Genomic DNA, 17,326 nt, shown 5'->3' on the forward strand with positions numbered 1-17,326 from the left:
TGCAGAACTATGCACTTTGTCTGGGGGATGCCACTCATCTTTTTCACAGCAGCAAACTTCATAAACGCGATTTGCTTGCAAAGTGATTTTTCTATCTTATGTTTCTTAAAACTTGTTGAATCTTATTTAGGGCAATAAACTTAGAATATAAAAATGGGTCCTTCTAGTGTTCTAAAAATGCTCACTTTAGACAGAAAAAAAAGATGACCCTACAAGAAAAGGTTGTATTATTGGATATGTTTCATTCATTCATGTCAACTGCTGTAGCTGCTCACCAGTATAGTATTTAAAAATAAAAAAAGCAGGAAACCAATAAAGAAGTTACAGCAGCTGCTCCATTTTAGAAATTGGATATTAATGTTTCTTCTCCAAGTATACAGTACAAACTTGAATTTTGTGTTTTCTAAATACAGTAAAGTATAATATTGTAATTGTGCTGTAAATGTATGGCATCTCATTCTGTGTGTCTGTGTGTTTGTTAGCCTACGTTATCAAACGTATTCATGGATTTTCATTTCATTTTTTTTTTCATAACCCCCATGAAACACAAGAGCAACTGTACTTTTATTTTCTGTATTAGGACTACACATAGATATTTATTCAGTGCCACAGACCACCTTTATTCCAGTTATTGCCGGGAATTGTCAGAGACTTTTTGCCAGGTAACAAAAGTAACATAGTGGGAAAAGGGTACACCATTCTATGAACGTCTTCATAAATCATATCTAGGGCAGCAAAGACTATGGATAGTATGATGAAAAAAAATCAATGGTGAAAGATTATGCAAAAAATATGCAACCTTTATAGAGTATTCACTTATAAGGTCACAAGACTGAAAAGTGTTGTGGGTTTTTTAAGTTGTTCACAACAAAAACAGTGCTTTGAAAGGAAACTTCCACCAAGTGTTAAACAGAAAGGTGAAAACTAGAAGTACACATAGTACCTGATCCAAGACAGAGTATTCTAGAAGCAATATTCTATAGGAAGGGTGGGTCAGTGCTCCTGTCTCACATTTTCATCAAATTTGGTTCAAATTCAAGTCTAGTCTCTGTATATGGGAAGTCTGCATATTATTCTCATGTTTCCAACTATTCTCATTTTCTTCTCGTATCTCAAGTAGCTTCCTCCAAATTTAGTGTTCTACATTTATATATGCACACATATTTGCATAATTACAATAACTCCTATACAGGGTGACGTGCATGTCCAGGTGAAGGAAAGGAATAAAGAAAGAAGTGAAGATGGAAGTAATGTCAATAATATCATTAATATTCCTCTACTACAGTCTTAGAAAAAGGATGGTTTCCAATTACAGAATTTCACCTGAATTCAAAGAGAGCAGGCCATATGCATAAGTAGAAAAATAATAAACAAATTTCCTCCAGTTGAATTATTACTGCGTAGAAAAACACATACTTAAGTAAAGGTATCTTATATTGAAACTACTCAAGTAAAAGGGTAGGTCTGGTAAAGGTTATTCAAGAAAAAGTACAAATTGAATTTATTTACAAAAATGTAATTAAATTAGTTAATATCCTATAATATCCCTGTTGTGCATTAGGAAGTATAAGTGGAATATACATAGCAATAAAAAAGATTTTATATATCAAAAGACATATGCACGTACTTATACATATTTACACTGTATACTGTATACATACATATATTTTATATAGTGTACTTTATATGGCAATTACATTTCAAAAAAACTGAATCTATATATGATGAAACACAAAAAAATATTTTTAAGAAAATCCAAAAGTACACAGTAGTCTTCTTGATTTTAGCTTCCAAAGGGTGTACTCACAATTGCAGTTTGTTCCGTGCCCAACCAAATTTGTCCGCATGTAATTCCCCCAAAAGCCTAGTTCGTTTGACCTAGTGTGATCACTCCATGCTAGACCAAATGTACCTCCTTCAAGCAGGCCAAAGCAAGGCTCAGTAGGATTCTGGAACAGTGTGATCGTTAAACATGCCTAAGCATGAATCACAGACAACTTTAATGACGAAATGTTATTTTTATTTATACCATTTGAGTTAAACACACATTTTTATTGTCAGTTTACAGATGTGAATTGTAGTTGGCAAGAAAAGCTGCAAATTCCTCCCTTAACATCATTTGTCTCCATAAAAATCTTATTGTATGTACAGCACAATTAACAGCAAAATGCTGTGCTTAACTCTCATTAAATCTATAACAGGGTAGAATGTTATCCTGTCCTATATGACTCCAAAAAAACTACAAAATAAGGAAAATCATTTTGATCTGCATGCTGTCACTGTGTGTTTGGATCTTATTTTGGCCTTAAATATTAAGTCGCTTGCTGATGACAAAAGCGTGCCCGGGCCCAGAACGTAATGTGAGTGTAAACCAGCAGGGGAGGAAAGGAGGGAGGACAATCATGCTCGGGCACCATACAGTACAAATGTGCCTAGTGTGAGTACACTCTAATTCTTATGGTACACCTCTAGCAAAATGGGCCCATTAACAATTGCAAAGAATGGTGTACAGTTCTTTGCTTAACTGGAATGAGACTTAAATTTATTTAGTACACAATGATAATTAAGATATGAATTTAATAAGGTTGCCATGTTATTTATTCGAACTTTGTTTATAAAAAAAAGGTACAACCTTGCATGACATACTGCAATTTTGAATTGTTTTATTAAGTGTTGAGATTTGACTGACAAAATTATAAAATTTAAAAATGGAATAAATACAGTATGACAGACAGGGCTGTGGAGTCGGAGTCCGAGACAATTTTGGGTACCTGGAGTCGGCAAAAATGTACAGACTCCAACTCCTAATAAATTTAAATTGTAATGAAAAACAAATACAGCAAGTTTAAATGTCCCATTTCACAAACAATAGTCATAATTATGTACTTCTCTGATGCAAGAATAAAGCCCAGTGCATAGTTGTGTTACTACTAGTGTGAAGTTCAGCTGAGCTATTATACAACCTGACATTCACATATTGTAATCTGGATTATGGTACATCACAAAAAGTGTTTTCGTTTTATTTCAGACTAGGGGGCTACGCCACCTGCTCGCCCACCCTCAGGTTAGGTTTACTCTATAAATTTAAAGAGACTGTGAATTTTCATTGGAGTTATTACATATGCATTATTTTCACTTTTACTTTAAAACTTTTGTAAAAACAATATTTGTCCTTTATATACTGCCCCAGGCGTGGCTAAATCTCTTTTTCGCAGGACGTATAACGCTGCCCACGTTGTGAAGTAGGAGGGGCTGAACGCATGCTAAGAAGATGCAGTCGGATCAGCAGTTTTGGAAAAAAAAAAAAAGTTTTGAACTTTTGCTGCTGGAGAGATGCATGCTCTGTTTGTCGCAATGCACGTCGATCATGTAAAGGGTGTCACCTTACTTCCTAAGGTTGTAATGTCTAGTCTCGCGTGTCTCTCAGAGATGATCAGGTCTCGTTCGCTTTGCTCTATGCTCCTGCCACTTTGCGTTTCTCCCACTCACATTGTGAAAGGGGGGAGCTGAACGCACACTAAGGAGATGAGGATGGATCAGCTACTGGCTTTGTTCTCCTGCTGCCAAGGTGCGTGTTCTGCTTGTCGTGCTGCACGTCGATCATTTAAAAGCCTGTACAGCAGCTGTCCTTCTGTGTCACTGCCTTGTCTTGCGGGACGTCAAATTGTATTCTGAGAAGATCACGTCTTGTCTCCCTGGTCTCCCTGCCAAGATTTTTTTTTTATAATAGAGAGATATAATGTGTTTAACAAGTTCACTTGAATGTAAATAACTGTAATGATGTAGGTGTAGGTTTGTGCTATGGCCTGATGTGTGTTCATGGGTTCTTGCCTCTTGTTTAAACTGGCCAATACAGTAGAGAGTCAGCCAATAGTTCTGTAATTAAATGACGTGTATGTTGCCTTCCTTTAATCAACATGGAAAATTATTCGCATATTAAATACAGAGGAGTTGGAGTTGGGGAGTTGGAGTCAGAAGTACCGAAACTAAGGAGTCGGAGGATTTATCTACCAACTCCACAGCCCTGATGACAGAAAAATCTAGTATCAGTAGCTTTCTTCTTGGTTTCAGCAAATGAAAACATTGTCATTTTCAAACCAAACTCCAAACAAACAGTACAGCAGCAATGGTAGAATCAAACTGAAATTCTGTGTACATCGAAAAAATTGGGTCTTTCATGTACTGCAAAATGCCTTGTACTCGCCATCCTTAGAATGAGATTTAATTTATGAAAACAACATATTTTATTGCTACATGCGTGCTATATTAATTACAGTTTGAAATCAATAAGCTTGCTATAATATTTGAATTTTTAATACATTTTGTATTAAAACGTTGTTGGCCCCAATCATCTCAGGCTATTACACTAATAGTGCACATCACTAAAGCAACCTATATATTTAAAATATCCAATAAATAACAATAAAGGCATAGTAAGCATTTACCATTACCTTTAAATATCAGCTAACAATGCAATCTGTAATTAACATTAAAAAGTATATTTCTAATGTCATTAATTTTAATTAATTAAAACAACAATCCATACAATCAAATTAAACTTAACAAAACCAAAATTCAACCCCCACCCAAAAGAAAGAGGGGACAGCCAGCCAACAAAGCAAATCTTTAAAAGCAGCAAGGAAGGAAGAGTATCATTTTACCCAATATAGAAGCTTATACTAAAATGTTAAGATTAGATACTGTCATATTTTAAAAATGTTTTGAGGTGATTCTAAGTGAGAATTTAATTTTTTGAATTTTTTGCAATTTCAAATAGTATAGGACATTAGTTTCACACTGACTTAAAAGTGGTGTGGTGGGATTCTTCCAGTTGAGCAAAGTTAAGTCTACATGCTAATAGTGAGGTAAAGGCAATTAAAATTTGTCATTCTCCACTTTAAGCCCATCTGAATGTACACCAAAAACAGTGCTTAATGAGATAGGAGTGATTGTGACACCAAGGCTGTCTGATAGGCATTCAAAGATTTTTGTCCAAAACAATGTTAATTTGGTACACTCCAAAAACATGTTGCCCAGTGAGGCAAGCTACAGTAGTTTGAAATGTTCACAGGTCTAATCTTGCCCTGGAAACATTTTGGATAGTTTTAACTTGAAAGTAGTGGAAAAACTGTGTTGTTGAGAACTTAAATTTGAAACCTAATTGCTCATAGGATGCAAAAACATTATTGCTGTACAAGTCCCTAAATGTTTTAATCCTAAACATCCCCTAAGCATTAAACACTGTGTATGTTTGAGAGGGTGGAAAAAAGTGGTTGTCATGTACAGGTGCAACAGATAGGAGCTTCTTAAAGTTCCTCCTACATTGGTTCCATATTCTGAGTGAATGAAGGGCAATTGGATTATTAGTGTATTGACAATACTTTGTATTTACTGGAGCACAGAGTAGGGAATATAAAAAAGTGCTGCAAGATTTTAATTCTATTGTAGGCTTGTATATGTTCATCAACTGTGCAGACGTCCAGGTCTTTATGGCCTGTGCCATGCCCCCATCTTGTTTAGGTCATTGTAGAGTCACCCTTTGGATGTATGGATGTTTCAAATTCTAAATAAATGAGGCTATGATTGAATCTAATTTCTTAAAAAGATTTGTTAATGTATATAGGGATAGTTTGAAATAGAAAAAGAAGCTTTCAAAGGATGTTCATCTAAAGAGTGTTGATTCTCTCTGCTAACCTCTGCTAGTAGGGGACCATCCCCTACTGCCCTCAAAATGGTGAGCCCATGGACTGTAGCTGGGCAAAGGGAGAAGGGTATTGTGTACTTGCTAATCCTCTGTCTCTTTCTTAAACAGTGGTGGTAATAGTTAATGGGCAGAGGGTGAAGGCTTTTTGATAGATTCCAGCAGCAACATTTCCATTGTTGCACGCCATTTTGTGTTACCGTGAAAACAGTTGAAAGGCAAAACCAGTCTGACCTATATCCACAAGTCTATGAAGGCTTGCTAAAGACACTCATTGCAGCGGCCCTCCTGAAGTCTCCTTTCTCAGTGATTTTTGGGGTGAGACTGGTGTAATAGTAAAAGTGATTTTTCACAAACCACTCTGAAAAACGTTTTGGGTCTAGTAACAGATGGGGATAGTTCACCCCAAGGAGTCACATGGCCTTGGAGTTTGATGTGGTGACTTCTGGAACATCGCGGGATGAGACTTCCTTTACATTGCCATCGATGTCTTGGGATGAAACTATGCCATTTGAGGTTGACCCTGACCATCTCTCTAGATTACAGCTTCAATTCAGGCAAACTCCGGCCTCTTTTAAAAGGGAGCAGTGGAACGATGAATCCCTCAAGTTTGCAAATAATGCAGTAAATGTCCAACGCACACAACATCCCATGCCACAGGGCCTCACTTTGTACTACATAATAACTTTCTCTATCAGGTACCCAAGCTTTAATGGGAGATTCGGACATTGTTGCTAGTATTGCAGCTTTACAAGTGGCAGGTCTGTGAATTATTATACACCCACCTCCTGGGAGCGCACTTGGGGAATGAAAAAACTCGAGTGCATTAAGCTCCGATTCTACTGGCCGGGGATTAGTAAAGAAGTTTAACGGTATTCCACTTCCTGTCCAAAGTGTCAATTGTGTCAAATTCCTAAAAAGGACAGTGCTCCACTAGTCCCCATTCCCTTTATGGATGTTCCCTTTGAAAAAATCAGGGTAGATCTGGTTGGACCTCTACAGCCTTCAGTTAGAGAGCATAAATTGTGACGTGCGAGTCCCTGTCTTGCACCTAAAACATGAGGCTGTCTTGGTACCTTAGTAAAACCAGTTTATTTAGCCTGTGGTTGCCCTGGTGACAGATAAGATGTCTTCCACAGATGCGGGGATCATGCTTCGGGGTGCTCTTCAGTGTGTTCTCCTGTTAGAGGGAGTCCCAAAACAGTTTAGATAATTTACAAAATAGATTTTAATCCTTGTAGATTATGATACCCTGTATCCTGAAGCTGTCCCTATACATACAGCTACTACAAAAGCAATTGCATGGGAGTTGGTAGGGGTCTTTGCAAGAGTCAGCATCCCTAGAGAAGTCCTTACAAACCAAGGGACAACTTTTACCTCGGAGAGGTTCAGGGAAACAGCTACATTACTCCAAATAAAGCATTTAAAAACCATGGTGTATCATCCTCAAACCGATGGTTTAGTGGAAAGGTTCAACCAGACCCTAAAACAAATGTCACGCAAGGTGGTCAACGAGGACGGAAGGGACTGGGCTCATTATTTACCTATCGGGAATTCCCTCAAGCCTCCACGAGTTTCTCACCCTTTGAGTTGTTATATGGGTGACAACCCCACGGCATTTTTGACATTCTAAAAGAAGGCTGGGAGGAAGATTCCTGCCCATCCACAAATATACTAGAATATACTGTATCACAAAATTACGCAATAGATTTGGAAAAATTCTGGCTATCCTTAAGGAACGCAAGTAAAAGGTGTAAATATCACAGGCCCGTAATTATGACCGTGGCATGGCTCTTCGGGAATTCCTTTTTTTTATTTTATTGCTATCACACAATATTTCATACAAATAAATCAATTTTTACAAAAATAAGATTGAAAACAAATCAACTCCCACCCCTGGCTCTTCAGGAATTCCACCCAGGAGATCACATCATGGTCCTAGTGCCCACCTCACATTCTGAATTGTTGGCTCAGGGTCAAGACCCTAACAAAGTTATTAATCTGGTTGATTATCTGGTAAAGCAACCAAACTGTCAACTGAGCGAACGGGTTAACCTACTGATACCGTGGAAGGATAGGAATCCCGGTTCCTCCTCCGAACAGCCCTGTTTATACTTTGCTTGGAAAACAACACTTAACTTCTGACCCACTTTGACAGCCCATCAACAACAGGAGATGGAAGAATTATCCTATCTGTGCCCGCCGTGGTAAGTGAGAGACCGGGACATACCTCTCTGATTGCACCTGACATTGTGACAAAACCCAGGGTGATTGTCAGAGAACGCCCGTATCGACTCCCAGAGGCAAAACAGAAAGAGGTGCAACTTGAAATCAAGTGTATGCTGGACTTAGGTATGATAGAGGAGAGTCATAATCCCTGGTCCAGTCCCATTGTCTTGGTGACTACGCCTGATGCGAGTTTTACAATGACTTCCTTCGGCTCAATCAGGTTTCACAGTTTGACGCTTACCTGATGCTGCAAGAGGACAACATCCTTGAGTGACTCTGCAAAGCAGAGTTTTGACCATGCTTAATGTGACAAAATGTTACTGGCAGGTTCCTTTAACAAACTCTGTCCAGGTCAAGACTATGTTGGCAGTATTGTGTCATTCCATTTGGGTTACATGGGGCCCTTACAACCTTCAAACATCTGGTGGATAGAGTGCTCCATCCCTATAATTCTTATAGAGCTGCCTAAATGGATGATGTTGTCATCTATTCCAGGACATGGAAGGATCACCTACAGCAGGTTTGAGCAGTACTCAATACACTATGTAAGGCTGGCCTTTGCATCAACTCAAGGAAATATTTCTTTGGATTGACCAAAGATAAATGTTTAGGTTACCTGGTAGGCAAAGGTAAGGTGAAACCGCAGTGTTCAAAAGTTGATGCCATACACAACTTTCCCCGTCCAAAGACCAATAAGCAAGTCCATGCCTTTCTCGGGACATGGCAGGGTACTAATGATGGTTTGTACCCTGTTTTGTGCCGTTTCACTGGCAGAGCAGCGCCCTTGACTAATTTAACAAAGAAGAGGGCCCCAAACAGTGTGGTATGGGATTAAAAAGCAGAAGCTGCATTTAGTGACCTAAAGTAGGCCCCAATGTCAGTACTAGTATTAAAAGCTCCTGATTTTTCTTTGCATTTTATCCTCCAGACAGAAGCTTCAGACACAGGTCTTGGTGCTGTGCTAAGCCAGAGCATCGACAGTGTCAAATTCCTCATTGTGTTCCTGAGCCAGAAACTGTTGGACCAGGAGAGCAGGTATGTGGCAGTGGAGCAGGAGGCTATGGTGATCAAATGGGCAATTACGCAGCTAAGGTATTACCTCTTAGGCCTTGAGATTACCCTAGTTACTGACCATGCCCCATTAAAGTGGAAGGTGTTACATATGGAGTCGAACCTGAGAGTCACAAGGTGGTTTTTACACTTCCAGTCTTAGACGTTTTCGGTCATTCATCACCGTAGATCTCTCCACGCCAATGCCAATGCTCTTTCTCAGATTCACAACCTCTCGGTTCAGGCTGCTCAACCAAATGGGTCTAGGCTTAGGCTGTGTCACAGACATGCACATGGGAGGCAGCTTAAGGGCTTGAATGATTGCAATTTCATGCTAGACCAAGGAATGGCAGTGTTCACTTACTCTTTATCAGTTTCCTCTGCAGACTAGTCAAAAGAAATCCAATCCAAGTCTAAGGACATTACGTCTGTTTCCGGCCTTTCTGACATCATTTCCTCCAGTTCACCTATATAACCACCATTTCTATTAGTGTTATTCAGTTCTGTATTGGACTCCAACCTGTAAAGATGCCTTTGCTACAAACCTACTTTTTGAAGTATAAGGGGTGGCTATCCCAAATATTTTTCTGTTTTTGTGTTCTTTATTTCCATAGTACATACACATTTTAAAGACCATTAAAATTAAATAGGCACATGGAATGAATATTGAGTGTGTACTCGTTCCCAATTCAAGTCACACTGTAGCTGTAGCTTTAAAATTAGAAACTTTATGGTGTTTTTCACTTGCTTCTCATATGTACACAAATATTTCACAACTGGTAAATAATCAAAGACCTATAAATAAAGGGAGAGATCACACATCTAAATGACAGGCACTGTTATTCAGCAGGTACACTGCAAAATCTTTTCATGACTTGGAAAAAAATGTTATCCTTAAAGAGCATATTTGTCTTTTAGTGCAAAGCAACAAAACAGTCACCTTACCTTGAACAGTGTGTAAATTTGGTCCGTGGAACCATGGCAGCAGAAGAAGAAAGAGGAAATATACTAAGGATAGGGCATTATACCGGAATAAACAAGCTGGAAAGAAAAATGAAAAAAAAATTAGTACTAATGTAGGTTACTTACTTTAAATAGAGAACCATAGACACTTGGAATAAGCTACCAAGTGGAGTGGTAGACAGTAAAGTTTAGGGACATTCAAAACTAAACATGACGTTTTTTAAAAAGAAGAATTAAGTGAATAGGACTGATAAGCTTTGTTGGGACAAATGGCCTGTTCTCATCCAATGTAGATTGTTCTAATGTTCTAAACCAGTGCCAGAAAACAACTTAAGGTTACAAAATGCACATTATTGGCAAATTAAATAGGGCTGTAAAGTCATGGCCAAAAGTTCTGAGAATATTAATTTTCACAAAATTTGCCTCAGTTTCTATGATGGCAATTTACATATACTCCAGAATGCTATGAAGGGTGATCAGATGAATTGCCATGAAAATGAACTTAATCCCAAACAAACTATTTCCAATGCTGTTGTGAAGAAGGATTCAGGGAGCCCAAGAAAGTCCAGCACGCACCAGGACCGTCTCCTAAATTTGATTCAGCTGTGGGATCGGGGCACCACCAGTGCACAGCGTCCTCAGGAACTGCAGCAGGCAGGTGTGAGTGCATATGCAAGCATAGTGAGTCGAAGACGTTTGGAGGATGGCCTGCTGTCAAGAAGGGCAGCAAAGAAGCCACTTCTCTAAGGAGGGCGACAAAGAAGGCACTTCTCTCAGGAGGGCAGCAAAGAAGGCACTTCTCTAAGGAGGGCAGCAAAGAAGCCACTTCTTTCCAAGAGAGGCAGCAAAGAAGCCACTTCTTTCCAAGAGAGGCAGCAAAGAAGCCACTTCTTTCCAAGAAAGGCAGCAAAGAAGCCACTTCTTTCCAAGAAAGGCAGCAAAGAAGCCACTTCTTTCCAAGAAAAACAACAAGGACTGACTGATAATCTGCAAAAGGTACAGGGATTGGACTGCTGAGGACTGGGGTAAAGTCATTTTCTCTGATGAAACCCCTTTCCAATTGTTTGGGGCATCCGGGAAAAAGACTGTCCAGAGAAGAACAGTTGAGCGCTACCATCAGTCTTGTGTCATGCTAACAGTAAAGCATGCTGAGACGATTCATTTGTGGGGTTGCTTTTCAGCCAAGGGAGTGGGCTCACTCACAATTTTGCCTAAGAACACAGCCATGAATAAAGAATAGTACCAAAACATCCTCCGAGAGTAACTTCTCCCAACAATCCAAGAATAGTTTGATGACGAACACTGCATTTTCCAGCATGATGGAGCATCAAGCCATAAGACAAAAGTGATAACTAAGTGGCTCGGGGAACAAAACATCGAAAATTTGGGTCCATGGCCAGGAAACTCCCCAAAACTTAATCCCATTTAGAACTTGTGGTCAATCCTCAAAAGTTGGGTGAATAAAAAAAAAACCCCAAATTCTGACAAACAGTCAGGATTTGGCAAAAAGTTGATTGACAGCATGCCAGGGCAAATTGCAGAGGTGTTTAAAAATAAGGGCCTACACTGTAAATATTGACTCTTTGCATAAATGTATTGTACTTGTCAATAAAAGCCTTTGAAACTTCAGCATACCATAGAAACATCAGATAAAAAGATCTGAAAACACTGAAGCACTGAACTTTGCCAATACCAATACCTGTGTCATTCTCAGAACCTTTGGCCACGACTGTAGCATTGCTCATTTAAACCAAATGCTCCATAGGAAAGGATTTTGTTCAAGAAATACAAGAGTAACATTTCTGTCATCCCTCTTACGTAACTGATGCCAGATGCCAGGAAAACATTTAGGGACTTGAACACTGGCACTATACATGCTGTACAAAATTATATTCTTATTACTAATGGTAAGTAATAGTGGTGAAGTGAAAATGTATCTCTAACAAACAAATTCTAAAACACTGTTGATGAAAGCTAATAAATATAAAAAGCATCCCCTGGCAAGTTATTTTTGAGCACACTGCTATGTGCTCTTGAAAACTAACTGGTTCTGCCAAGCAATGGCATGCCAGCTTATACCACTTATGAGGTGCCCTCGACACAAGCCTGACTAGATTACTATGACCAAACTCAATTCAGACTAATATTCTATGTAACTAGCTTACATGTCTAATGTTCAGTCATTCAGTCTTCCACTTATTCATGATTTTTTTTTTTTTTTAAAAACTCTCCACACTTTATGCGACATAAAGCAAACAGCAGAGACACCTTTATAATATGTCTAAGGTTACTATCAACTATGTAACAAATGATAGTAAAGCGAGAAATTAGATGTCAGATGTGATTGTATTTGAGAATATTTGGGGGTGTTTTCAGAGGAGCAGTCAGTTCTCTTGTAGCTAAAATACACTGTATAAAAGAGAATTTAAAACATAATAAACTAAAGCTATAATTACGGTATATTTAAAAGACAGATGAAACTTCAATTTACATTTGGTTTTCAATGTGAACATACCGTATTCTAAAATAATCTGCAAATTTGCAAATGTCATACCACTTCAAAAACATTATCAATCATACTATAAAGTACAATATAATAAGTCATAATATGTGTTTTTTTTATAAGTACATGCCAGTTGTCATAATTAAGTTGTGCAAACAAAATAGTAACAAATATATTTTTCTTTAAGATCACTGAATTGTAATTAAGATTTAGGGTCAGGAATAAGAAAGCCACTGTTATTTTAAAAAAACAAGGCATCCAATAAGGACATAAATTAAAAACATACCAAGGTCAAAATCAAGAGAGTTAATACTTTTTTGTGTTTTCAATATATTTTACTTCTTTTCTAATTTATCAGTCTCTATATTTAGGTCATTATTCAGAGACTAATGTCATACATTGTATCCAGGTATCGTTTCCTATTTCTTCAGTAAATAGTGCTTATACTGTACTTAAAAAGTAAATTAAATGCTTTGTAGTTACATATGGAATTGATTGGACGTTAAAGTGTTTGCAATTAAGGCTCCTTAATCTCCTGAACTAAAATAAGAACTGATCATAAAACAATAAAGACAATTAATTCAACTCAGAGTAATTGGGTACGAAACACAATCCAGCAGCAGCAGCAGGTACAAGGCAGGAAATAAACATACACAAGGAACTAGTACAGCGAAGTACACACTCACAAAAACAACTGCACTCATTCGTTCTGGACTAAATCAGTGCTGCCAAATAATCTAAAGTGTAAATTTTTTAGGTTGTGGGAGGAACATCGGAATAACAGCAGAAATGTGGTGCTTTGCTGTCCTATATTTGACCTCAAATCTGTCATCGGCACGACTGACATATAATTGAAAAACTGCTGGGTGCTGGATGCCCAGGTTTTTGTGAAGCATTTCACAAATAAACATGATCAATCATCAGCAATTTCCAACTACTTTAATTGATTCAGCTTCAACTGTGAAATTGAAAAAAACACTCTGCAGGCTTTGCTGGCAGACATTGGTTGTACTGCCAACAGAGTCCTGCCTGTTACCTGCAGAGCTACTAGGGCCTTTTTCCCTATAACACTGATGTTGGTTGTAGATGGGAGGTCTGACTCATTTGCCAGACTGATAGGAAGCTCAGCATGGTTTTTACTTTAATCGTTACAAGCAGCAAATGCAGCTGCTATGGAACTCCTGCCTTATAGTAGTAACAAAATTATTATTATCACATCCACTATATACTATGAACAATTTTTCTAAAATGTTAAAGTTAAATGTACAACGCAATGCATAAAAACACAATAAAAGACTATAGAAATTACATTACTGATGACACCACAGACGAAATAAAAGGCAAATAGCAATATCAGTAAGATTTATTTAGGAATGCCAAATGGGAGAAAAAAGCCAAAATCTTAAAATGGCAAGAGATGGCTGCAAATTCAAGAGGGAACACATTAGTGAAAACATGCTGAATGAAATAAAACATTGCGAGTCTCATCCCAGCACAAATGGAAATGAATAGCTGCATCAAATGAGTTTGATTTTGAATATGTAGATAAGTAAAATGTCAAAGCAAAACAACTTATTTAAAATCAAACAAACATGTACATTTGTAAAGGTTTGTGTGAGTGGAATTGCTATGTCTTTTTTCCAAGATTTTTGCTGCATATTATTACATTTACACACTCAGTATGTACTCACTCATTCTACATTCTATTACCTTCCATATTCTATTTTAAAAAATCACATTTCATTCCAGAGTCCCCATAATTCTCTTCATGCATTTTTAATATTCTTTTTGACTATTCTCTTAAAATACGCTACGTGAACAATATATTTAAATTGAATGGTTCCTATTTCACCAAAAAGCATAATTTATGCTGAGCAGTAGGTTGCTCTGATGTAGTCTTGGCTTGTGCCAACTGATACACGTTCTTTTGCCAATGTCTTTAGTCATCTGAAGAAACAAGTCAAAAATACCCTGTTTGCACTATGCACTTCTCTTCTATCCTGAATGTACACAAACAGGCTATAAACACTATAAAGAAATTGCAATTACACTACAAACAATAATTCATCTTTTGCAAAAAGATACAAATCCAATTTCATTTTACCTGGCAACATGCCAATTAGCAATTTGACAACCATTGAAAGGTTTAATGTGTTAGGTGTGCTGTTGAGTACGATTTACATTTTTACTGATATTTAAAACTCACAAAAGATGTTTGCAACATAAATTATTAAGAGAAGACAGAACACTCTCTTGCCACCTTATCCAGTCCTTTAGGAATCAATCCACGAGTGCATTTAGAATGAGTGTTGTATGTCTCCTGCTGAGCTGATCAGAAAGCACCATCAGCTTCCCACAAGGTAAGTGGCGCAGTTTATTGGTGCAATCGACGGTTAACATATCACAGTCACTGCTCCAAAAAGAATTTTGCACAGATTATTAAAACTTAACTTCAGGCTATAAAGGACCACTTTCTGTACAGGTGTGCCATTTTGGTGGTGTTGAAGACTGATATATGTGGCTTAGCAAAAATAAAACGTATGCTTTAGAATAATACATAAGAGAGATTGCGTAAAGCAACCTTAATTTATTCAAATAAATCATGTAAAATGACTGTGTTACCACTTTGTACTTCTCACACAGTCCTGCATATATTTTGTGCTTTTTCTAAATTTAAAATCACCAATAATTAATGGCTGGTGAAATTAACCTTTATCGCTTGGTCTAGCAGCATTGGTTAAACTTGTGTAGTCTGCTGAGCATAAATGATTATGTGAATTTATCATTTGTGACTCTTTCGCAACAACCACCTTCCTGCTTAGGCAACAAATAACTGGTTAAACTGTTTAGTTCACCATGCGCATTTGCTTTGAAGCCAGGTTGATTTCTTCTTAACCAACCATTTTCCCCTCTGTGCTTTTCTAGATTAAGCTATGTAATTTCATACTTCACTACAAAGCATGGCTATTAACAGTGAGGACACCCTGTGGCCAAATTTAAAATTACAAGAACTGCAGAAAATCTCTGTTGGGTAACTGAATAGGCTATATGCACAAAGTAGTGCTGACATACTTCTGATGAAATCTCAGCCAGTTCAGTCACTTCCACTGACCATACTGTACTTGAGATTTTTGTTTAGTGGCGAGCGTTTCAGTGTACAGATACCTCCACAGCTGAACACTGTTGTGTACCTTTATGTCGAGCTTCCAGTAAGTACAAGGTATTTATTTTTCATACGTTTCCCCCGATGCAGAAACTGATCTAAATGGATCACCATTTGGAGAGAAAGAGAGCTTTACAGTTACCCAAGCCTGTAGCCGGCATTTTAAAAAAAAGAGGATTTTCACAAACCAGTGTCTGAGACAGGCAGCGACTGTTGAAGAAGGAAGGGGTTCCTGCGTTGTTTGAGTGGAACAACTTCTCCGTTCCACTTTCAAGACCAGGGGGTTTTGGAGAGGAGAGAGCAACCAACAAAAGATGATGCACCGGGCGAGGATGAGGATGATAAAATCCTCAACAACTACAACTGAGCTTCAGCTCCAGATCCAGCAGTTGTTGACCTAATGCTTGATGAAAATATGACCCTTACAATGAAGAAGAGGTTTGGCATTCACAGTTTTCCTGGCTAAGACAGAGGCATTCACTATTTTCCAAGGTAAGATGTCCAGCAGGCTCATGCAAGTGCCACAATGGATGGATTCACTCCTCTTTTCATGGCTCTTTGAGGCGGCTCGCTATCCTTAAAAGGAATGCTTGCCTTTTGCCACATTACTAAGAAAAAGCGTGTGTAGCTGCGCAGAGTTGCTGTTTTTATAGGCGCACCTGCTATTGATAATGTAATGATAGCTCATTCTTTTGGTGAATCATCCCTGGCTGATATAACTTGTTCAGCACCATTGCAGTATTAAACTTACATACATATTCATCTGTCCCTGGATAAAGTTTAATGACTAATTACTGAAATTCTGTTTTTTTAAGAAGCCTAATGTAATCACATATTTGCCCCATGTTTTAATACATTTGGATTTTACCTTCATAAATGTTGCTTGAAACATATAGTTTACTGCCCTTCTCCTTTTTAGTTCCAGACTTTTGGAACATCATTTGAATAATGCAACTTGCATCATTTACTTTAAGTCCGGACACGTCTTGAAGCATTCAGGTAGAAAAACACCACAGCTAGTCCATTTTGATATCAGTGCTGGAAGTGCAGCAGCCGGCTGACTCAGAATCCGGAAGAGAGTGTGCATATAGCCTATTTAAATGGTTAACTGAGAATAGTGTACGTGTGCTACACTATGGACTAGCAACCTATTAAAGATCTTATTTTGTCCTGATAGAACTGGATTAAGATACCTGTGATTTTGCATTAGACTAAGCAGGCAATGAAAATGCATGGACAAATGGATCTTACAGAGAAGTTTACAAGTGTAATTAGGGACTAATTAAAGTGCTAATTTAAAATAACAAAAAGGTGCTGGTACCTTAAAAGTATATTATTTTTATATTAATTAGGCTGTCCCAAGGTTTAAAGAGATGGGTCATAATGCATTAACATGCACCTATACATCTTTGCACTTTGAGCTACATATTAAGCACTTTGAGCTACATTATTTGTATGAAAATGTGTTATATAAATAAATGTTGTTGTTTAAACCTGCTTTGGAATAGTTTTGCTGTTAAAAAGCATTACAGTAGGCAAACTTTCTTGTATCAAGAGCATTTACAGTGATCAAAAACAAACATCAGTATTTTATTTGACATACAAAGATTGCAAAACCAGGCAATGTGATTCTAGCATCATTAGTTATTTTAGCCTTTTCTTTCTGTTGACAATATATTGTATTACATTTGGCTTAAAACAGGTTGCTGTTGGTTTA

At 37.8% G+C, this 17,326-nt stretch overlaps 1 protein-coding gene across 6 annotated transcripts in view; it reads right to left on the bottom strand.

The window, feature by feature from the left end:
- The window catches only part of piezo1 (piezo-type mechanosensitive ion channel component 1), a 376,673-nt gene that overhangs the window by 236,721 nt on the left and 122,626 nt on the right, over nucleotides 1-17,326 (bottom strand). For all 6 annotated transcript variants that reach the window (XM_039763263.1, XM_039763264.1, XM_039763265.1 and 3 more), the window contains exon 3: nucleotides 9,926-10,021. In XM_039763263.1, the coding sequence (XP_039619197.1) occupies nucleotides 9,926-10,021 (96 nt within the window). The remainder of the gene's footprint in view (nucleotides 1-9,925; nucleotides 10,022-17,326) is intronic.

This window comes from Polypterus senegalus, chromosome 9, assembly GCF_016835505.1.
Source record: "Polypterus senegalus isolate Bchr_013 chromosome 9, ASM1683550v1, whole genome shotgun sequence".
NCBI classification, from domain to species: domain Eukaryota; kingdom Metazoa; phylum Chordata; class Cladistia; order Polypteriformes; family Polypteridae; genus Polypterus; species Polypterus senegalus.